Below are 24,035 nucleotides of genomic sequence, written 5' to 3' on the forward strand. Positions count from 1 at the left end.
TTTATTTTTTTTAAGATTTTATTTATTTATTTGACAGAGAGAGAGAGAGAGAGAGAGAGAGAGCGAGCGCATAAGCAGGGAGAAGGAGAGAGGGAGGGATGAGGGAGAAGCAGGCTCCTTGCAAGAAAGAAGCTCAATGTGAGACTAGATCCCAAGACTCTGGAACCATGACCTGAGCTGAAGGCTGATGCTTAACTGACTGAACCACTGAGGTGTTCTGGGAGAGTAAATCTTAAGCAGAGCCCAGGCTGAGCGTGGAACCCAGTGCAGGGCTTGATCTCACGACCCTGAGTTCACGACCTGAACTGAAACCAAGAGTCGGATTCTTAACAAATGGTGCCACTCAGGCTCCCCCCCTCCTCAATAACTTTCTACAAAATATGTATTCAATACTAATCATTTATCACCTTTCTTTTTTTTAAATATTTTATTTATTTGACAGAGAGAAATCACAACTAGGCAGAGAGGCAGGCAGAGAGAGAGGAGGAAGCAGGCTCCCTGCTGAGCAGAGAGCCCGATGCGGGGCTCGATCCCAGGACCCTGGGATCATGACCTGAGCCTAGGGCAGAGGCTTTAACCCACTGAGCCACCCAGGCGCCCCATTTATCACATTTCTTAATTGTTAGATATATTTCTAATATTTCCCCACTAGATAAATGTGTATTCTTTTCCATGTACACTATTAGTATAAGAGGGAATTTGAGACAACAGTTGCTTATTTGTACAGTAAACTTGTTTCTTCAGGGAACTCTCTTACCCAAACTGTTAATCTATTAGCATTATTGTGTGTAAAGCAAAGGAACCCACCAAAAATAACGATCAGAGAATGGACTGGAATTGGAGGCCATGGAAACAAATCCGAGGCTCGTTTCCACGGTGTTTCCCAGTGAGCAGAGTGTGCCAGGTGAAGCCTGAGGTGCCACCTGCCAGAAGGGCAGTTAGGAGAGGTTTCCTAAGAGTTGCATTCTTGTCTTCCTGGAGATTAATTCAGAGATAGGAATTCTTTATAAGGAGACGTGATGAGTAACAGGCCCTTCTGTTATAGTTCACCTTCTCCTGCAAATGCCGAAGATCGGATTCTGCCGCGTGCCAGGCGCAGCCCGCTCCACGGCTCACATAACACAGGAATGCACTATGGTTTCCTGCCCTTGATTTTCCAGCACAGGCATCACTTCCTGCTTTTCTGTCGTTAATTGAAAGCAAATACTTCTTTGCAAGGCAGATAGTGGCTCTGTCAATCATGCCAGGACACAGTGGCCCACCGCACGTGGCTTCTAATTGAATGACGCCCCCTCCCGAGACTTTTAAGTCTTTCACTCATCGGTTATACACACGGTGAATGTGAGGCTTAATGAGGCAGGTGTCAGGCACTCAGACATGGAGGGGCCTCAGTGGGTAAAGACACTCTTCCACATTTTGAAAATTGGATGTTCAGCATTTTGGGGCCCACATGATGTCAGAATGCAATGATTCTAATAAATGCAAAGATAGCTTACTTGATATCAAGATAAACTCTCAGCAGTGGAAACAATAACTTCTTGAGAGAGAGCACATCATGATCACACCATTGGCTCTGTCCTGGGGTCATACCAGGAGCAAGGGAGCCATGTGGTAGGAGGGAGAAGAGGCTCACTTCAACTAGTCCTACTTCAATCAGAGGCAGAATAGTGTAGTGATGACACCCGGTGGCTCTGAACCCAGACTGTGTGGGCTCACATGGCAGCACTGCTGGCCAGGGAAAACTTCTTCAATGCCTCAGTTTCCTCATCAGTATAATGGGGATAATGACAGAGCTTCCCTCCCAAGGTTGTTGTGAGGACAGAATGAGTTAATTTACACAGAGACGTGCTAGAACAGGATCTGGCATATATGGATGCTTATGAAATGCCAATATTTTAATAGTTATGTGTTTCTGTCTGTTACTTGACAATGTCAAGAAAATTAGGTATTTATTCGGGGTGGCAGGGGAAGCAAGAGGGTAGGTTTCTTTTACTTTTCCTCTGAAGCATTTAGTGCTTGGGGCTTGGTGGGTGAGCCCATGAGGCCACAAGCCAGGCTACTGGGCTTTAAATTCCAACTCGTGTTCAAATCCTTGGCTAGCCTCAGAAATGTGCTTGTGCACTGGAAGATTCTGAGAAGCTCAGTGGAGAGCAACAGCCAAAAATTAGAAGAACTAAGCACACACCTTTGCCTTTGCCAAGTTAAAGGCACTTGTTAAACTCCTCAGGCTTTCCATTTAAGGTTCATTAAAGTGAAGATGACGTTCTAGGACGAGGAGATTCACCTTAGACTAAGGGCAAAGCCAAAATAGACCCACAATAACAAAATGGAAAACAAAACTTTTGCAAAAGCTCAAGCTGATCAGCCAGTAATATAACTGCCTGTCAAAACAAAGCCCAGCATGCCCGGAGTATCAACAACGTATCATCCACAGTGTCTAATATGCAAATAAGAGTAATTAACGATATGAATAAACAGGAAAGTGTGACCCACAGTCAAGGAAAAGAGTCAAGTAGAGAGCAACTCCAAGATGACCCAGTGTTGGAATTTGCAGACTAGAACTGTAAAGCAACTCTTAAGTTGAATTAAAGGAAAAGATAGTCATATTGAATGAACAGATGGAGAATTGCAAGAGAGAAATAAAAATCTATAAAAATAAGCAAAGTTAAGTGTCCTAACTAAAAAGCAAAATGTCAGAAATACAAAAGAAATACACAAGATAGGCTTAATATCAGATTGGCAATGGTAGAAGAAAATACAGAGTACAGACCTGAGTACAGACTAACAGTAATTATCTGATGTGGCAACTAGAGAGAACAAGACGTGAGGGACTCGTGGAACAACATCAAACAGTCAAATACATGTGTGATGAGAGCACCCAAAGGAGAGGACAGGGAATGGGGCAGAAAGAATATTTGAGGAAGTGGTGTCCCAAGTTTCCAAAATTTGGTATAAAACATGTATTTATGGATTCAATGGTCACAGTGGGCCACAAGCAGTTTAAACCCAGAGAAAAACCAAAAAAACACCCAGTACCCCATAGTCAAGCTGAGGAAAAACAAAATAAAGAAAAATCCTTACAACATTCGGAGAATAATGGCACATGCACGCACGAGATCAACAGTTCAAATTTCTGATAACTTTTTTATCAGAAATACGGAGGTAAGAAGATAGGTGGAATCACATCTTTAAAGTGCTTAAAGAAAAATATAACCTGGAATTCTATAACCAGCAAAACACGCCTTTACAAATGGAAGTGCTATAAAGGCATTTAAAAATAAATCAAAAGAAAGCTAAAAAATACTTGTTGCAACCAGACAAGCACTGAAAAAAATGCTGAAGAAGTCCTTCGGCTACAGGGGAAATGATACCACGTGGGAACCTGGATGGGTGGAAGGGAACGGAGATCACCAAAAAGAGTGAATATGGAGATGAGTATAAAATGCTAAATCCCCATCCCCTCACCATTTAATTTCTTTAAAAGACACATGACTATTTAATATAAATAATGCAAAAATGGTACCACTCTATCGTGTTTATAACATTTCTAGATGTAAAATGTATGATAAAAACATGAAGGACACCGGATAACAAATGGATTATATTGTTCTCACATTTTATATAAAATAGTACAATATGAACTCTGCATACACAGTGCTAAGTTAAAAATGACTATTGTAGTCTGTAGAGCAATCCCTGGAAAGGAAGAAAGAGGCACTGCTAAAAAGACAATAAAGGAATCCGAATAAAGGAATAAAAAGTACTGAGTTAACCCAATAGAAGACAGAAAAGGACAAACAGAAGAACAAAGGAAGAGATGAGGCAACGGAGAACAAACAGCAAAATGGCGGAACTAACACCACCAGATGATGGCTGCATTTAGTGTAAATGGAGTAAAGGCTCCAATTACATGGCCTGTGTTGTCAGGGTGAAGAAGAAAGCAAGACTCAACTACGTGCTGCCCATGAGAAGGCACTTTAACTCTAAAGACATTGAAAATAGAAGAGTTATCAAGAGAGCTCCATTAGTACTAAGTGAGGTGGACCTCAGGACTAGGAGTATTGCCAGCAACAAAAAGGGACATTTCCTAACGATAAAATAACCAAACAGAAGGTCGCACCAATCCGAAATGTGGACACATCTCCTAACGGTGCTTTGACATATGTGAAGTGTAAACCGACAGAATGAAAGGGAGAAATCCAGAATTCCATGATCATGGTGGGAGGTTTCCACACGCTATGGCGCTAAGAGATAGGACAAGTAAATGATAAAAAAATTAGAAAATGGTTCATCTCCCCCTCTGATTCCACCCCTCCTTTAATTTTTTTCCTTCCTTCTCCTGAGAGACTGTGGACTCCAGTTAACGAACTGAGGGTTTTAGAGCGGAGGGTCATGGGGTGATGGGTGAGCCCGGTGGTGGGTATTAAGGAGGGCATGGATTGCATGGAGCACTGGGTGTTGTACGCAAACAATGAATCATGGAACACTACATCAAAAACTAATGATATGCTGTATGGTGACTCATAACATAATAAAGAATCATTGAAACTTAAAAAAAATGAGAAAATGAACAAGCAGGTCACAGAACGAGAGACAATATTTGCAATATGTACGTCTGGCAAAGATGTTGGAACCAAAATATACAAAGAACGCTTGCAAATCACGAGACCAACCATGCAGTAAAAAGTAGGCAAATGACTTGAACAGATATTTCAAAGAAGTTAAACGAGGACCAAAAAACCCATGAAAATGGTGGCCACACGGTTGTGTACATTTTTCAAAGCTTGCACTTAAGATGCATCCTTAAGATCTACGCATTTCACCTTGTACAAGGTTTGCCTTGATAAAAATGGTGCAGGAGGGAGAAGAGGAGAAGGAGTTGGGTTTGAACCCCAGCTCAGCCACATGATCTTGGTGGCCTTGGGCAAGTTACTGAACCTGTCAGAGCCCCATTGTCTTTATCTGTAAATGGGACGCGGGTGGGCTCTTCACGGGGCCGCTGCAAACATGCAACAGCCCCGTAAGGAGGTGGCACAGGAGGCCCCTCCGAGGGGAGGGCTCTATTAAACCGCTCGGTGCTCTTTACTCCCCGCCCACCATCCTCCCCTCCCATCTCCCAGGTCTTCAAGATTCTCTCTCTGGGGATTCCTGCAGGGCAAGCAGCGGGGGGAAAGGAGAATGGGAAATGTCTCGACCTGCCACAAGGGTAGGGACCACGAGGCTAAGAAAACAAAATCCCATTGCCGTCACGGCCTCACTCCGTCAGTCAATGTCATGTGGAAAAGGAACCATTCCTATGGGCAACTGCTCACATATAAGCCCCAGAGCCCCCCGAGAGCCGATGCACAGGTGTCACTGTGCCCCAGGCGTGGGGGTGTCCTCGCTAGGCGGTAAAAGCCGGCTGATCGGCATTCTAGCAACTAAAAGTGAATTGAACAGCATAAAGATAACCTTCAGGTACTCAATGAAATAAAAATCTAATCTGTCTAGTTTTAACAATGAATATGAATATTCTGTAATAAAATGCTTGAAAACTTGGTAATCCATTTGTGAATATATCGTCTCCCCATCTATCATCTCCCCATCTACCTATCGACACCTGTCTGTTACCGTCATTACCCATTTCTAAATGATACCAGAGAATCTTTGCTTTTAGGGATGACAGTATCATTTGGTCTGACGGCTTCATTTTGCTGGCATAAGACAGAGACGCAGGGAGGTGAAGAACTCTTCTAAGATCTTGGGACTGCATAGTGTATGTATCTTTTAGGGTATCCTGTCCTTCAGCCCAGAGATCATGGAGCATGGAACCCCCTGTTGTCAGCTTAGCTTCCTGCAGGCTCCTCGGGATCATCTGTGTGAAGAGCAGACATGCCCAAGGAACCATATACCTTGGTGACTCATGCCATGTGTGAAAGAACAACTGCCCCCCCCCACAAAGCAAGTGTTACCAAAGGTAGGGGGGCTGGAGGTAGAAATTGTGGCTTTCGATTTCAGGGACATGTGGGGGAATTTCAGGGAGGATTCCTGCGGCGGGAGGAGGCTGATCTGGACAGGACAGTAGGGGTTATTTATGTAAAGGAAGATGCTGTTCTACCTGTTGGATGCTCAGCCAGCTGCACAGTTTAAGTGATTTATAGCAGGATGTGATGGGGGAGTGTAGGAGAAATGGGCGTGTCAGCCTATGGAAATCATCCGCAAGGGTCCGTGCTCATGGGCGTCAGGCGGCTAATGGCAGGATCTGAACATGTAATCTGAACAAGAAATGCAACCAGTACCTTGACCACCACGTGCAGCATCATCTGCAGGCCGTTTTTGCCAGGGTACTTCCCCGCAATGTTGGCTGCGGACAGGTTGAAGAGGTTGGCTCCCGTTTCGGTGCAGATGGCGTGGACCAGCATTTTCTTCCCTACCCCCGATGGCCCTGCCAGCAGCAGGGATTTCACCAAAGGAGCCTTCTCGTGCACCGTTGCAGAACCTATAAGACGTAGAGGCAGAGGCTCTAAAATTGTGCAGAGAAGGTAAGTGGCCCTGAAAAGAGCATCCCTCAAGGCTGTTCCTCCAGCGTGTGACCCCAGTTTCTGTGACAGTGATGATGACAGTGATGTGTCCAGAGCATTTCTCACTGCAGGCATATCCCTGGTCTGAGCTCGCCGGTGTGTGTCAGGGCTAGAGGTGGGGGCCATGAACCCACCCTGCCTATTATGCACATGCCTTCCCTGCTGCCTCTTTCCCTAGAATTTCCCCCAAACTCATCATTCTAAAGAGCATTCCTGCAATAACTTACCTCTGGCGGGTTTTTTTTTTTTTTTTTGCGGGGATGGGGGGCGGTTTCTCTGCTTGTCAGCAGTGTTGCTACAGTCTTTGAAAGCTTAGGAAAAGGAATGTGGACACACAGCCACAGCCGGGGAGGGGGGCTGGGAATGTTCCTTGGTGGTTCTCAGGAGGGAAAGGGGAGAAGCAAGAGGCAGGTGTAGTGGCCAGACTTCCTTGATCTGCCCTCGATTCCAGCCTGTTGATGAAGGGCCTGGAGTTACCACGCGGACACTCAGAGGTCGGCCACACTGTCCATTTCCTCCGGCCCGAGCGGGACTTGGCCTCCAGCATCTTCCGCCATCCCCAACACAAGTGGAGTGCACGGCGGCATGAAGTAATTATGAAATGAAATCCTGGAAAGAGCTGTGATCAAAACATCTCCTATCACGTGACTTTGCTTTGGGCAGTCACTGGGCACTTTTTGATTAACTGGAATATATATATCCAAATTATGATTATTATTGTGTCTTTTCTTCTTGTGTAAGTGAAAAGATACAAAGAATTTATCAAATAATCAGGAATAATTTTTATGGTTACCTAACATAATCTTGGAAGCTGGTTTCGAGCAAGTTCTGTTTAAAATGCAATGACACAGGCGTGCTTTATTTCTGGTCAGTGAGGGGTACAGTAATGTAATATGATAAAGGTGATTCTGTTGCTCACAATCGGAGAGGGACGGCATTCACCGGGTGGTCCGTGCAGCAGCTGGTATTGGGGGCTGGTGCATTCATGGCTCTGGTGGGGGGCTGGTGGGGAAGACTCAGAACTTACTGTCAAGAGTTTATGAACCTGAGCAGACGTGACCAGAACGGGGGGCAAAGAGTGCTGAGATCTGTGCGAGCCGCGGAGGGTTCAGAGAAGAACCTTTTTCCAGGTTGGAGGATGGGAGCCTCAGGCTGGACTTCTGGGAGAGAGTGGCATCTGAGCTGGCCTTGGAAGCAGCAGAACTGGACACTGTAGACTCAGGGACCCTTCAGAAGATACTGGGCGAGGGGGCACAGTGACTGTGGGCCTGGAGAGGGAGGTCAGACAGGTCTGGGGAGTGGCAGATAATTCTTGCTAGTGATATAGCAGGGGGACAGCAAGAGGCTGGGGAGGTAGACTGATGCGGCTTTAGGGGTCCCTGGAAGGCAGCTGGCGTTGCAGATTTGCCAAGGGTGCTGGCTGAGCACCCTCCTCCCTCTTCTCCCTCCACGTTCTGGGGGGCGGTCACATTTCTGGGAGCATGTGCAGGTGAACGCTGACCAGATGCATCCTGGGTGCTCCCTTATCTGCCTGGGGGACTCGGAAAGCTCACGCCTTGTCCTGGGAGCCCTGGCTGAGGTTCTTGGGGTTCTGGAGATCAGTGGATGCTTCTGCTGCCTGGCCAGGGTACAGAATGGCCTCACGGTGTGTCCTTGGGGCCCTCTGCGGAGTGGCCAGGTTGGCTGGACCTGAACACAGTGCCAGCAAACACAGTTCCTGTTGTCATTAGATATGATTTTAGATTTATGAAATTTCAAGGAAGCACCTGAAGGCAGATCTGTGAATGTCCTTGTCTGTCTGTCTGGTTTGTGCCTTGCACACACACACACACACACACACACAGGTCCCAAGAAGAAACGCCTGCTGGCTCTGGGACCCAGGGAGGTCAGCAGCCTGTAGGGACTTCAGGTTCCTCATCGACAAGAGAAGGATTCAGGTGGGGTGATCCCGGAGTATCCTTCTTCTGAGGCTTTTAAGCCAGCTTGGAAATGACATCCATCATTTTGTATCCTGGAGTCAAGGATCAAACATACTGCCCCCCTCGGTGATGTCTTAGGAGTTCCGTTAACAACATGCTGGGTCTTGGTGCTCTCAGCTCGTCTGTTTTCCGTCTCCCTGTGATGAGGGTTGAGGGCTCATTGTTTCATTTGCATGGGCCTCACAAATATTGCATATTTATCTTGTTGGCCCCCGAAGTATCATACACTTATATTTATGATATGTTTTGTATGTATAAAACTGATGTTGACCCCCAACTGCACTTATTACTTCTGACATGAAATTAAAAGAGGAAGGGACCATTTTTGGCCCGTAGGTCTAAGTCAAAGTGGAACAATATTGTGAGTGCCCAAACTATTCTTACATTATTTTAAAGCCAGTTAAGCAAATAAAACACGATTTCTCTTTCAGAATTGTCATCAGAGCCCAGCCCAGATGACTGAAGTCATACCCATAAAAAGGTGGTTAAAATGATAAGAGAGAAGGAGAGCAGCAGAGAGCTCTGTGACAGAGGGCCCCGCCCTTCCTGCACCTGTCGCCACACTGCAGAACTCTCTGGTCCGTTGGTCTGAACAATCACGATCGCATCTCACTTAGCAGTTAAAGTGGATATCAGTGAAACCCGGCAGAGCCTTGATCCTTTAGATTCATGAAACACACTTTCACTGGTTCATGAAAGGCCGGCTTTGTTAAGGACCTAGTAACAGAAGCCTGTGTGTAAAAGGCAAGCTTAACATTAGCCCTTTGTCTAATTTGATTCATTTTAATTGCAGGTGCTTGATTGCTGACGGGACCTTCAGCCCAGAATGTTAAGCAGGCGCTCAGAAGTGGCGCACACGTGCCCCCCATGTAGGACCTTCCTGTGCTCTCCAGGATCAAGGTCACAATAGAACTACCCTCCCTCAGAGTGGTCAGCATGAAGAGCTCAACCAGGAAGATGCTGCCAAGGCAGCAAGCAGTTCACTGCTGCCTCTAGGAGACGTGCAATGCAGGCGCCTGGGTGGCTCAGTCCTTAAGCGTCTGCCTTTGGCTTAGGTCATGATCCCAAGGTCCTGGGATTGAGCTCTGCATAGGGGTTCCTGCTTCTCCCTCTTCCACTCCTCCTGCCTGTGTTCCCTCTTGCTGTGTCTGTCTGTCAAATAAATAAAATCTAAAAAAAAAAAAAAAAAAAGGAAATGCACAACAGGGTATGTGTGTGGAGTCTTTACCTAGTGGCAAGATCCCGTAGAGGGCGATGAGCTGTCTGACATCCAGGAGGGAAGGCATGGGCTCTATGGATACCTGGCGAAGTGTGGTCCCCAGGTAACTGTACTCTCCTGGGGGAAAAGAACCAGAGGGTAAGTCAATGGAGACTGTCCTGGTCTGAGCGGCGTGATCTTGGTACCTGTGAAACTAACACAGAATACACAGTCAACATGTCTGAGCAAATACAACGGTGTTGCTGGGAGTCATGGAGAACACCTCTTCTCTCAGACCAAGGCCTGAGAAAACCCACCCATTCCTGAACGCTCCATTCTCCAGGCTACTGTAACGGGGCATTCTGTCGAGAAGGACACTAACCTCCTAGGATTTCCAAAACGGACCTTAGACTCTCAAATACACAAAGCGGAACAAAGTTCTAAAATGAAGGACGTATAGAGTAGATTAAAATATGGTAAGGTTTATGTCATTTATATTTCTATTCCAAGCGGTGATGTCTAACATGGGCATAAACTTTAAATACAAATTATGTAAGATCAATGTGGAATTTGTACTGAAGCAGGGTAAATCTGAACCTAAAATGCAATAATTTGAAAGGAAGGATGTGAGTCTAATTTAGGATAAATAGAAACATCTCCTTTTGCGGGTCATATTCATTTACATTTTTATCATTTTCAAAGGATTACCAGAGGAATAATATAGAAATAAATCTTTACAGGTTTAATTAGAAGGCATCAAAGGTCTTAATTGTAACTGGTCATAAATCTGAAATGTTATTTTCTAACTAATTTAGATAAGGTCACCAAGAAAATTAGTTTGCCTGTCTCCATTTGTCATGAGGATGGACCTTTTATACGCTCAGACAGTTCTCTCTTGATTTGTACCAGAATCTGAAGGGAAAATATTCAATGCCTGAGTCATGGAATCTTGATCTTTTTTTTTTTTTTTTTTTTTACTTTTTCTTTCTATAAGAAGTATGGGTCTTGCAGAGTTTCGATGTTCTATACATACGTCTGACAGAATGCCGTTACGTGTACGTGAACTGAGAAAACTTCAAAGCATTTTCAAATGCTAAGAAAATTAGAATTAGAGACCAGATAATGCTCACTGTTTTGTTGTGGAGGGTAGGCTTTCAAAGCTTCCATGTAAAAAAAAAGTCCTTGGCAAGGACAATGGGTATTGGTGGAGAGAATGAGTGATAGTGAAAGCTTCCATTGCGGCTTCCGATCCCCGCGCTTTTTAATGAGCAGGTCATAAATAGGAGAGTGCTTAATTTCGCCTTCACTAGAGCAGGAAGAGATCCTGTAGCCACTATTAAATCCAGTGATTATTGCTATAAACATGACATTAGAGGTGATCTGAAAGTGACCCCAATTTTCCTGCTTAAATAATCCATATTAATACCCAGATGCACCATATTTTCTAGAACCTAACAGATTTCATTTAGACACATCATATTAAGTTGAATTAGTGGGTGTTGCTTCTGATGGAGCAAAGGACACCACCAGCCCCTGCTGCTTGCCAGGCTTTGGGACTCATCCTGAAAGCATGCTGCTGTGCTTTGCTATTCCTGGCGTGGATGCCCTAAACCCTTCCCGTCTGCTCAGGCAGAACTTAGAAACTTCAGGATTTCCCGCACAGATCCCAGGTCTTCCGCCAGAGAGGAAAGAAGGAGATGGTGGATGAAAAGGCATTTAAGTACAAAGCATGAACAGGGGCAAGAAAGCCTACAACAGTGGATGGAAAAGGAACAAGGAACGTCTTACCAGTCGGACTGGGTTTCCTTACAATTCCTATGTGAAAGGCAGATCCCCAATATCGCAGTATGTGACCTTGTTTGGAAATAGGGCCGTTGCGGATATGACTAGTGAAGGTGAGGTCATTAGGGTAGGCCCCAGTGCAATATGACTAGTGCCCTTTATAAAAAGGGCCATGTGCACACAGCTGTGAAGATGGACACAGGGACAAGGAGACACAGCAGAATGCCAGAGGCTGCAGCAAACCTCCAGGGGACAAGACAAGGGGTGAAATGATGAGGTCATAGGAGCGCAGGGACAGCAGGAGGGCTGGCAGTCGGAGCAAGAGAGACTCAGGGCCATGGCAGGGGAAAAGGGCGTGCAGAGAGGCTAGGGCAAAGAGACAGCTTCTCCTTCAGGCTCTCAGAAGAGACCACCTTGCCGACACTCTGATCTTGGACTTCTGGCCTCCGGACTGTGAGGGAATGTTTGTGACACCTGTTCCAGCAGCGCTAGCAAACGGGTACAGAAGGAGTAAAATAATGGAAGACCACGGGGACATGAAAGCAGTTAAAAAAATTAGAAATAAAAAAAATTGAGAAATAAGGATGGGATCAGCTTCTAATGTTCCTTTCTACCCCCGACACAGCATTAAAAAGAGTATGGAGAGCACTGTATAATAAGTCCTAACTTCTCAAACACGTTCCTCGGGGACCAGGGGCGAGGTCCAAGGGCAGACGCTGCTGATCGGTGTTTGCTTCTCCCGACCCCTCTCCACCAAGTGCAAGGATGCCCTGCCACCCCTACTCCAACAGGGCTGCACACGCACCGTCTCCCAACGGCGAGGATGGGCACGCGTGTTACACGGTGATGGGTCAGGAGTATGGACTGGTTCATAAACTGTATGTTGGACACTGGCCGCCCAGCTTCCAGGACGAGGTCAGCAGAGAAACCGCTTTAGGTCGACTCCGTGTTGGGAGAGCTCAGCCGAGTTTGTGCAGGACGTGCCGGGTATCAGCTATTCCAAAGCTCTGGGGGTTTCATGTGTGCAGACGTGTAAGTCATACCGTCTAAGATATTGAGTTTTCTCCTCTGTAGAGCAGGCTCTAAACACCAAGGGGAGTGTGGGAAACACCAGCTCTGGCCTCAGATCAGTGTTCCCCCAAAGGCATGGGGACTGGAACATGGTTGGGGCCAGATAGTTCAGCAGAATATTAATTTGTGTCTGTTCTCTCTGTATTTTGACCTTAGGCAGTGGCCCCGCACCATGCTTGTAATGTGGATTGGTGGGGGGAGGCCCCTAGAGACACCACGAAGTCACAAGCCCTCCGATTTGCAGCCCCTCTACCTCCCCCCACACCCAGCCTGCCAGAGTCTGGGCAAGAACGCCACCCCCAGCAATGACGGTACATGTTCTGGATGCCCCATCTCCTACCTCACTATTTCCAGTGATTTAATGAGGCGGGTGCTGTGACTGTTCCCCTAATTGTGGAAACTGAGGCACAGAACGTTCACAGAAAGGACAAGCCTCCTTCAGAAGGCGAGGGGTGGGGGAGGGGACATTCTGCCTTTCACATTTTATTTCTCTTAAGGTATTATTTATTCATTCTTTGATTCATTATAATTTATTTTCCAAAGTGATTTTTCTCTTTATTTCTAATATTCCTTGAGTTTTGTCCACTCATTTTTGAGTTTTTCTAATTTCCATTCTATGTATTCTTTCATTTCTTCTATAATTCTCGTATGTTATGTTAGCTTGCTTGAACGAGTGGGTTCCACTTATATGTCTTTTTGTGACATTAATTTGTTCCTTATTCTTTCTTTTTGATAGAAACATTGTGTGGGCTTTGATCTTGGATGTTTCCATTGCTTCATTTCATGTGAGACAGTATTTCTCCTACTTTTAGAAGAAAGTTTGGCACAGGGTAGCTTTTTAAATGTCACAGAGCCCCCTCTTCTGCCGTTTCCAGATGAATTAAAAGCACAGTGGTGTGCTTTTCTGAGGTGGTCACGCCTCTCCTTGTTCTGGCTGCAGCTGCTGCCTTGGTCCGGTCTACCTCCCTGTGAACGCCTGCTGGTCATTTTGGTGTTCCTCTGCTCTGTGTCCCCAGTGGCTTGTGCTTTGGGGTTTCAGGGGAGACCCTGTCATTGAGTTTTGGTGTAAATGTTGTCTGCAGGTTTCTGTTTTTGCTATCTGACTGCTCTGCCAATTTTGATGTAGGGATTTGGGACAATCCACTGTCATCTTTCAAGCTAAGGAACTTAACTGGGAAAAAAATAAGGAAAACATGGAAATGCCCTCATGGCAGTTTGACTGATTTTGTTTTAGACTTTCTTTTTATTTTCTTTCGATTTTTAAATTTAAGTTCTAGTTAGTTAAAACGCAGGGCAATATTGGTTTCTGGAGTAGAATTTGGTGATTCCTCGCTTACATACAACACCCAGCGCTCATTACATCAAATGCTCTCCTTAGTCCCCATCTCTCATCTAGCCCTTCCCTCACCTGCCTCTCCTCCAGCAACCCTCAGTTTGTTCTGTATCTTTGAGAGTCTCTTATGGTTTGTTTATTTCTTTTTCCTTTTCTCCCCGCTTCCATCTGTTCATCTGTTCTGCTTTTTAAATTCCACATATGAGTGAAATCACACAGTATTTGTCTTTCTCTGACTTATTTCACTTAGCATAATACTCTCTAGCTCTATCCATGTTATTGCAAATGGCAATATCTTTTTGATGGCTGAGTAATATTCCACTGTATATAGACTACATCTCTGTCCATTCATCAGTTGATGGAACTTGGACTTTTTCTATAGTTTGGCTAACATTGATAAGCTGATATAAACATCAGGGTGCATGTATACAGACCCTCCAGATCTGTATTTTGGTAGCCTTTGGGTAAACTCCTAGTAGTGTAATTGCTGGGTTGTAGGGTAGTTCTATTTTTAACTTTAGAGGAAACCCCATACTGTTTTCCAGAGTGGCTGCACCAGTTTGCATTCCCACCCACAGTGCAAGAGGGTTTCCCTTTCTTCACATCTTCATCACCATCTGTTGTTTCTTGTGTTGTTAATTTTAGCTATTCTGACAGGTGTGAGGTGGTATCTCATCATGGTTGTGATTTGCATTTCCCTGATGAAAAGTGATGTTGAACATCTTTTCATGTGTCTGTTGGCCATCTGGATGTCTTCTTTGGAGAAATGTCTATTCATTCGACTGGGTCATTTTCTTTTCTTTCTTTTATTTATTTTTTAAAGATTTTATTTATTTATTTGACAGAGAGAGAGAGAGAGATCACAAGTAGACAGAGAGGCAGGCAGAGAGAGAGGGGGGAAGTAGGCTCCCTGATGAGCAGAAAGCCCGATGCGGGGCTCGATCCCAGGACCCTGGGATCATGACCCGAGTCAAAGGCAGAGACTTTTAAATCACGGCTCCACCCAGGCACCCCACGATTGGGTCATTTTCATGTGAGGTCTGACTGCATTCACTTTGGCCTTAGGTGTCATAAAGATGCTGCCTGGAAACTGAGAGATCAATGGAAAGTCCAAGATGGGTAAGAAATTAAACAGAAGATGAGAAATATATCCATCAGTTTATTTTTGGAGACTCCACCTTGTGCCAGGCACGTCTAAACACTAGAAATTCAGTGATGAGAAAAAATACAGGATATCAAAGGAAAAGACAGACAAGGAGAAGTCAGAGATCCCAGCCACAAGGAAAGGAGCAGTGTTCTGTTAACAACGTCATGTTTTCATAAGAACAGAATTAACAGAGCCAAATCAAGGAATCCAGGAGAAAACTCTTTGGTAGTTGAACAAGAAGCACATTAAATAAATAGAAACCCAATATACATTCCAGTATATGTCCTGGTAAAATTCTTATAATGTTAGGATATACAAATGCTCCCAAAGGAGTCCCATAGTCCCAAAGGAACTATGGATCTATTTCAAAGGCATTAAAATAACTATTTTTTGATCAGAGGGAAATGTCTTCTTGTTCCTACAGGCCAAAATTAGGTCAGTGTGTAATATAATACAATGAAAAAGAAAGATTCCATGCTTCTACACTGATACCACAGCACATTTAAGAGAGATTGGGGAGGACACTTCTTCTAGAGAAATGGCACCTACTGACATAGAAGGGATGATAGAAATAGATCCCCCCCATTTTACAGCTACCCTAGTAGGAATTGATGCAGGCAAAGAGCCTCAGTGGAGGATAAAACCTTTAAGCCAGCTGGGAACGGAATCTCCAGAGCCTGGAATAATTCCTCCCAACCCCCGGTTTTTCATTAACTAGGAAGCAGAGAGTGAAGCTTAATAGTGGGAGAGTCTGGGGAACAGCACCTTGGCCAGTGATGGTACTTAACATCCCCAGTGATGGGACACACATGCCCCCAGCGTTAAATACTGAGAAGGACATAACATCAGCTACATAGTCTACTTTCCACAAACATTTAATCCGAATCAAGTTAAGAGCAAACTGTCAAACCACTTCTGAGAAGGACAGTCTGTGCAACAGCTCGGGCTCTGACAATGTCAATGGGGTGAAGGACGTCGGGTTGGAAGTTGTTCTAGATTAAAGGCATGAAAGACGACTAAACAGATTTGAACACCACGGCCAAGGTCCTTGATTGGATTTTGGATTCAGAAAGACAAAATTGTATAAAGAACATTAGGGCAACTGGGGCAGTTGATTGCTTACTAGGTATTAAGTAAGAACATTGTAGTAATGTGTGTGATTATTCTTTTGTGGTTATGCAGGAGAATGTCTTGGCTCATGGCAGATGTGAGAAAGTGAACATTATACCTGCATTGGGGTGCTGGGATTAAGAAGAGTTTTAAGCTTTGAGTGTGTTTTCAGGTCATCATTTGTTTTTTAAAAATTAAGAGAAAACATTTGTTGGAGATAATGATAGCAGATGTTCCCCCCGGCCCCCTTCCTCCCAGCTACTTCTGTGGTGACCCTTCTGGAGGGAATTCCTCTTGTGAGAACTGTGTGTTGTTCAAGTTCCAGGTGCTGCTCCCTTGGGGCATTTTGTTTAAACCTGAAAGTATGAACACTTCTTCATTTCCTCAATTTAGCTTATGCCAGACAGAATGCCCCAAGAAACACGGCTAATAGGCTCAACACCCTGCCTCTACCACATTCGGGGAGACAGCTGGACTTGTGAGTTCATGGCACAGACTGAATTCAAATCCATTCAGTTGAACAAAAATCTACTATGGGCCACTATGGGCCAGGTTTTGCTTTGGACAACACCATCAATGAAACCTCTTTCCAGCTGTTGGGACTTCAAAACCCAAGGGGTGTCATAGGCAGGACATACATGTGTTAATTTTGGTGAGCCTTACCGATGTAATCAGAGAGGTTAACTTTCAGAGCCTGGATCAGCAGCCCTTCTTCCACCAGTTCCTTATACAGAGACTCAATGGTCCTGGTGATAAAGCAGACCAGCCATTCCATGAGCAGACACATAAAACCAGCATTTCCGTTAATCGCCACATATGTAGAGAACTCCCACCAGATCTATTTCTAAGCACATTGGTATGTATGCAAATAAGTTGATTTTTGGAAGCGTTTCCACCATTTGGGGGACATTCTAGGCTTTAAAAACAATACTTTTGCTCATCCACGTGTACGTCTGACGTTTCCCATTAATAAGAATTATATCCGTGGGCATCTGAGACCAGCTATAGCTCCTACAGCCTGCCCTTTCATTAGTCCTTGTGATGGCACCGATATGAATTAGAAACTGCCCAGTAATAGCAGCGCAATGGGCCCACGATTATATATTCAGTTAGCATCTGCAAGCCGTAGTAGATCATTAATCCTTTGTGAATTGATGTTTCCTTTTAACCCAATAGCATAGTAATTCAGAAGAAATATCTATAAAGAACGAAGTCTTACAGGGGAACTAATTCTACTACGAAAGACAAAATGTCTAACGCAGTGAGGGTGATGATTTTTCTGGAGGATGTTATACTTTTCCAGAGTGTTTACAGATGTCCAAACCACTCCCCTAAGGGGGCCTTGGGCATACAGCCAGCACACTGGTAATTTATACTAATTGAGGAAAAAATCAAGACAGTATCCTGCTTAATGAATGAAACTCCCAGTGAAATTAACTGGGGCTTGGCTTGTAGGAATTTAGATAGGTCAAGCTCAAATATTGAGTTTAATCCTTTGAGATGTTTTGTCTATTCCCTTTTCATTTCTAGGGGCTTTATGCTTTAGTTCTACCCTAGTCTTTAGAATGAAGGATTGTAAAAATAACTATATTTAACCAGTTCTTTGTTCTATGATCCAGATTAGTAGGATCAAGAATATCAGTTATATTTAAGCCAAATACCATTGAGATAAATGTTAATTAAATGACCCCAGTCTTTGATTGACTGGAATTGTATTCTTTCAAATATGTTTAAAATAGTGTTTAAATTAAAATAGCATTTAAAATTCTGCAGCGAATTAAGGAGGTTTTAATTGTAATGGGATTTGGGATAACAGTATCTGACCGGCAAGAAAGTACTGACTGTAGGTTTCTAACTAGAATACTGATTTAATATAAACATACAATATATGCATACAACTCTCAAGCAGAGTTCGGGAATGTACCCCTGCTAGCCAGGGGATGACTAGGAAATACTCCTAAACAGGGGCACAATACGTGGTCTCCATTAACAAAACCCATGGGAAGAAAGGTATACCTTCAGAATGATTTCTGACATTCACATATTAGAGACTGTATTTTATTTTATTCTTATTTACTTATTTAATTGAAGTATAATTGACATACAATATCCTATCAGTTTCAGATATGTATCATAAGGATTCAATGTTTTTTATACATTACAGACTGATCCCCATGATGTCTAGTCCCCATCTGTCACAATATGAAGTTATTACAATATTATTGACTATATTCCCTATGCTGTATATTACATCCCCATGACTTATTCACTTTATAAGAAGTTTGTGCGTTTTGATCCCCTTCCCCTATTTCACCTGGGCTCCCCCAGCTGGTGACACTAGCTTGTTTCCTGCACCTGTTTTTTTTGTTTATTTTGTTTTTTAGATTCTAATACATTCCTTGAAAATATTTGAAAACCTGGGTCCTATTTATTTCCAATGTTAAAGCATGGAAGGGGCATTTCAGCTTAAACGAGCACTGAAAATGATTCATGAGTATCAGAGTTTGGTCAGTGGAGCTCAAGGCAATGGAAATGCCCCTCAATGAGGAAAAACCCCATCCTTCCCTTCAATGAGCACTTGTGAAGTTCTTCAGGGGGCCGGGCCCAGCGCAGGGCAGAAAATGGGGACCATCTCTGCCCTCCAGGAGGGGCCGTACTCCTCCAAAGTTGGATCAGGTTGCTGCTTCTTGAACAACTTCCTAAGACCCTCCACAAATTTTGGGGTGCTTGGGTGGTGTGGCCAGGTAAACATCCAACTCTTGATTTCAGTTCAGGTTATGATTTCAGGGTCATGGGATTGAGCCTCACATTGGGCTCCACGCTTGGTACAAAGTCTGCTTGGGATTCTCTCTCTCTCTCCCTCTGCCCTTCCCTGTGCTTGAGCATTCTCTTTCTCTTTCTCTCAATAAATAAATAAATAAAATCTTTAAAAAAAGAACCCCACGAATTTTAAAACTTAAAGAAATGTCACATGATTTCAGAGGTGTCTCCAGTGTTCATCCTTCGGCATGTATCTTTGCAGGCTAGGAGACCACTCTTTATATACGACTGCAGAGCGGCCCAGCACTCCCAGGGTGGAGGAGGTGTGGTGGGCAGAGAGGGGTGCTATTCCCAGGCTGGGGCCGAGGACTTCGGCTGTGACCTACCCTCTGCTCTGGGGGTGAGGGGAGCCCTCCACGTGCAGCACAAGTCTAGAGCACACCTCACCTGTCCGCTGTCAGATCTTTGTCCTTCTTTCCTCTTTTCCCTTTTTTGCCTTTCTTCCCTTTCTTTTTCTGGAAAAAAAAATGGAAATGGCCAACAATTTAGTAAAAACAAGTGAGCAAATAAGCTCTAGAATTTAGGTAGGGTGGCTGTTTTTGGCAATGGTGTCAAGGAATGGGATGGGAACGTCCATTGTGCACACTGGACGTGTGACAGCCACATTTTCTTGGATGGAGGGCTTGGTCTGGGAAACAGGAAGTTGCTCATGTGGGCATGTCCCTGAGTGAGTAGAGAGTGAGGTCATCCCTGTGAAGCCTGCACGGGGCCTGACTGCCAAAAGGCACTGAGCATCCTGGCTCTCTTCTTGCAGGCTCTCAATTATAAAGGATGAGAACACCATGTGCCCAGGCCCTCAGGCTGTGCTGGTCTTTGACACCCAATCTCATGCCCTGTTAGCATCCAGCCCAGATCTGGTTCCCAGAGGGCTCTGCATTCTGATCACTGTGGCAGCCGGAGAAAAGTGCTCGCAATGCGATCTTTCTAAAGAACACTGCTGCTGATTGCTTCACCACTCTGTTTAAAGCATCCATCGGCACCTCCGCTTTGTATCCAGGATGACATTAAAGTTCACCATGGTGGATGGTATTTTTCCAGCCTGGTGCTCTCCCTTTCCTGGCTCATCTTCTTTCTCAGACCTCCTCGGGCCACCCATGCTCCCCATCACGTAGACTGACTCTAAGGCACTTTCTTACTATCTCAGCATCTTTCTCATTCACTCATTAATTTCATTTCAGTATAATTTATGCTCAGTGAGTATCCTCACGTCCGGGCTGATTGACTTTTGCATTTAATTTTTACATATAACCATATAACCAGTGCCCAGTTCAACATCTAGAACATGGTCTCTTCACCCCTGACCTATCTCTCATGCTGCTCTCCAGTCTGTGGGTAGCAGTTCCTCTGACTTCACAGTGGAGTCACACTGGCTGTTGGTCTACATGGAATCATGCAATGCAAACTCCTTATATCTGGCTCCTTTCAGCCAATGTTATGATTACAAGGGTCACTTATGTGGTTGCACATAGCGATACGTCATGATTTTCAGGTTTCTACACATTAAAATTTTTATTTTGAGAAAATGGTAGATTCACATGTAGTCATAAGAAATAATACAGAGATCTTGCATAACTTTTACCAGGTTTCTCTCAATGGTAATATCTTAGAACTATCCTTATAAGGACATTGGAACCGTCAAGATACAGAACATTTCTTTCCACCAGGATTCCTCAGGTGGCCCCTCCTTGATCAGCTCACTTCCCTCCCACGGACACCCCATCTTTAACCCCCGGAAACCATGAATCTCTCTTCCATTTCTGTAATGTTGTGCTTTGGAGAATGTTGTATCAACAAAAATCACAGAGTATGCATCTTTTAGCTTTTCACTCGTTGTAATTCTTGGGAAATTTGGCCAGTCATTGTATACATTAGTATTTCTTATTGCTGTTTTCAGTTTTGAGTTATTATGAGTTAAGCTGCCATGAATTCAGTTTTGAGTTATGAATTAAGGGGTGTGTGTTTGTGTGTGTGTGTGAGAGAGAGAGAGAGAGAGAGAGAAAGAACGTCTTTGGTTTCTGGGATAAATGCCCATGAGTGCAATTGCTGGGTTATATAGTAGTTGCATATTTGGTTTGCAAACAAAGGGTGAAATTGCTTTTCAGAGTGCCCATAGCATTCCACATTCCCACCAGTAATGCATGAGCGATCTAGTTCCTCCCCACCCTCTCTAGCAATTGGTATTGCCACCCTAATAAATGTGTGGTGATTTCTCATTGTGATTTTAATTTGCATTTCCCTCATGGCTAGGGGCATCGTTTCCTGTGCTCATTTACCCTCTGCATAGCCACTCAGGGAAATGCCTTCTTATGTCTTTTGCTCATTTTTTTTCTTTCTTTCTTTTTTTAAAAAAAGATTTTATTTATTTGACAGACAGAGATCACAAGTAGGCAGAGAGGCAGGCAGAGAGAGAGGGGGGGAGGCAGACTCCCTGCTGAGCAGAGAGACCGATGCGGGGCTTTTGCTCATTTTCTAATCGATTGTTTTTTTAACTACAGAGTTTTGAGAGTTCTTTGTATGCTCTATGTTACTAGCTCTTCCTCAGATAATGTTTGCAAATATTTTCTCCTAGTCTCTAGTTTGTCTTCTTATGCTCTCAATAGAATCTTTCATGGAGAAGTTTTTAATTTTGATCAAGTTCAAATTTTCCTTCTATGAATTCTGCTTTTGGTGTTTTTTTCCTAAGAATTTTGCCTTGTCTTAGATCCCAAAGATGTTCTCCTATATTTTAATAACACATTTTCCGTTTAAGTATATGATCCGGTTTGAGTTAGTTTTTGTACAATGTACGAGACTTAGGTAAAGATTCATTTTTCTGTCTGGGGATATCTAATTGTTCCAACCCCATGTATTGTAAAGGTTATTCTTCCTTGAATTTTTGTACTTCTATCAAAAGTCAGTCAGGAATATTCGTGTTGGCTTACTTCTGGGTTGTGTGTTCTCTGTTCTTTTGATTTATGCATTTAATCCGGTACCAATATTTAAGTTTAATTCTATAATTGCCATATATCTTTTTTCTATTTGTGCAATATGTTCTTTTTTCCTTTTCCTTTTCCTTTCCTGTATTCTTTCTAATCAATCAAGTATTTTTTATTTTCTCACTTTATGTTCACTATTACTTTTTATTATATATTTTAGTACTATTTAGAGAATTACAAAATATAGTACTAACTTATTACAATTTACCTTAAGTTAGCACTTTACGGTGCCCCAAATGACACAATAACCTTACAAGACAATTCACCCCTACTTACCTTATCGATTGCTGTTGTCACATATTTTATTTCTATGTTATAAATACATAAGACTTTGTTACTATTCTTGCCTTAAAAAACAGAATATTCTAAAAGTAGTCTTTTATATTTTCAACAGCTGATCATTCCTTCTTATGCTTCTTTGTTTCCATTTGCGATCATTTTCCTTTTACCTGAAAAATATCCTTTTACTATTTTCATATTGTGAATCTGCCACTGGTAAGTTCTCTAAGATTTTGTTTGTCTGGGAGCATCTCTATTTCATTCCATTTTTGGAGGATATTTTCTCTGGGTCCAGAGTTATAGGTTGATAGCTAATTTTTTCCAATCTTTTAAGAAACCATTCATTGCCTTCTGGCTCCATAGTTTCTGTTGGGAAAGTGAGCAGTAATTCTTATCTTTATTATTGTTTCCTTGAAGGAAATGTGTTTTGTTTTCTTTTCTTTTTTTTAGATTTTATTTATTTATTTATTTGTCAGAGACAGAACAAGTGAGTGCACAAGTAGGCAAAGAGGCAGGCAGAGAGAGAGGAAGGGAAGCAAGCTCCCTGCCGAGCAAGGAGACTGATGCAGGACTCGATCCCAGGATCCTGGGATCATTACCTGAGCTGAAGGCAGTGGCTTAACCGACTGAGCCACCCAGATGTCCTGGAAATGTGTCTTAAAACAAAACAAAACAAAACAAAACAAAACAGAAACTAGTAAGATTTTGCCTTTTATCTTCCACTTTTAGCATTTTGACTATGATGTGTTGAGATGTGGTTTTCTTTGTTTCATCCTATCGGACCTCACTAAGTCTCCTGAATTTGTGGCTTCATGTATTTCATCTGATTGGGAAAATTCATGGACATTACTTTTTCATATATTGCTCCTTTCCCATTCTTCTTTTCTGGGGGACTGCAAGTAGACATATAGTGCAACTATTGACCATGTCTCAAATGTCTCTTATTCTCCTTCTGTTCCTTATATTCTTCTTCTTTTTATGCTTCAGTTTAGATTTCCTATTGGTTGGTCTTTAAACTCAACCTGTATTCTGCTATGTCCATGGTATTGTTAACCAGTTCGGGGAGTTTTTAATTTCTGTTAGAATTTTCAGTTGTAGAATGTTCATTTGTTTCTTTTAAAAGTAGATTTTCAATTTATTTTTAAATATGGCATTCCTCCCTTTCCTACTTATAGATGCTAGCACTTGGAAATGCAAAAAATAGAGTCAGCCAAGGATTTTACCCTTAAGGAACTTCCTAGCTTCTCCAAGAACTCCTATATCCTTAAAACTTCTGTGATTATGGAAGGAGAGGAACTTCGGAAACAGAGGGCCTCTGAGAGGTAGGACCTCACCCAGTGATGTCATCAAGGGGACGACAGCACATCCAGAATGATCCAGCACTGCAGATCTGGAAACTTGCCTTTGCCAGTACAGAAGCTTTGGCTTGTCTTGTTCTCTTCTGTACTCTGAATGCCTTGAAATATACCTGGCATACAGTGCTCAATAAATACTTATTGAATGAAAAAAAAATTAATACAGATAGTCTGTCCCCAAAGCCTAATTTTGGATCTATAAATAGCAGGAGAATGTGGGATAGACTGTGATGTAAATTTATGAATTTAGAATAAGACATACAATTGCTAAGAGAATCAGACCCTGGACACCTCCATCTTATAGAAAAATCAACATGAAACTATAATAACTCATACAAAGGTTGCTTGGTGAATAAGGAATCAACAAGGGAGGTGGCTGGATCTTGTGAATTGCTGCTGATGCTATAATGTGATATCCTGAGGCAC

General features: G+C 43.3%; 1 protein-coding gene across 1 annotated transcript in view; it reads right to left on the bottom strand.

Annotated features, from left to right (window-relative positions):
• Positions 1–24,035, bottom strand: part of IQCA1 (IQ motif containing with AAA domain 1) — a 155,881-nt gene that overhangs the window by 39,183 nt on the left and 92,663 nt on the right. The window contains exons 12-15 of the mRNA XM_046019656.1: positions 19,388–19,455; positions 16,844–16,926; positions 9,768–9,875; positions 6,279–6,478 (exon numbers count right to left, since the gene is read on the bottom strand). Coding sequence (XP_045875612.1) covers positions 6,279–6,478; positions 9,768–9,875; positions 16,844–16,926; positions 19,388–19,455 — 459 coding nt within the window. The remainder of the gene's footprint in view (positions 1–6,278; positions 6,479–9,767; positions 9,876–16,843; positions 16,927–19,387; positions 19,456–24,035) is intronic.

The sequence above is a fragment of the Meles meles genome, chromosome 9, assembly GCF_922984935.1.
Source record: "Meles meles chromosome 9, mMelMel3.1 paternal haplotype, whole genome shotgun sequence".
Classification (NCBI taxonomy): Eukaryota; Metazoa; Chordata; class Mammalia; order Carnivora; family Mustelidae; genus Meles; species Meles meles.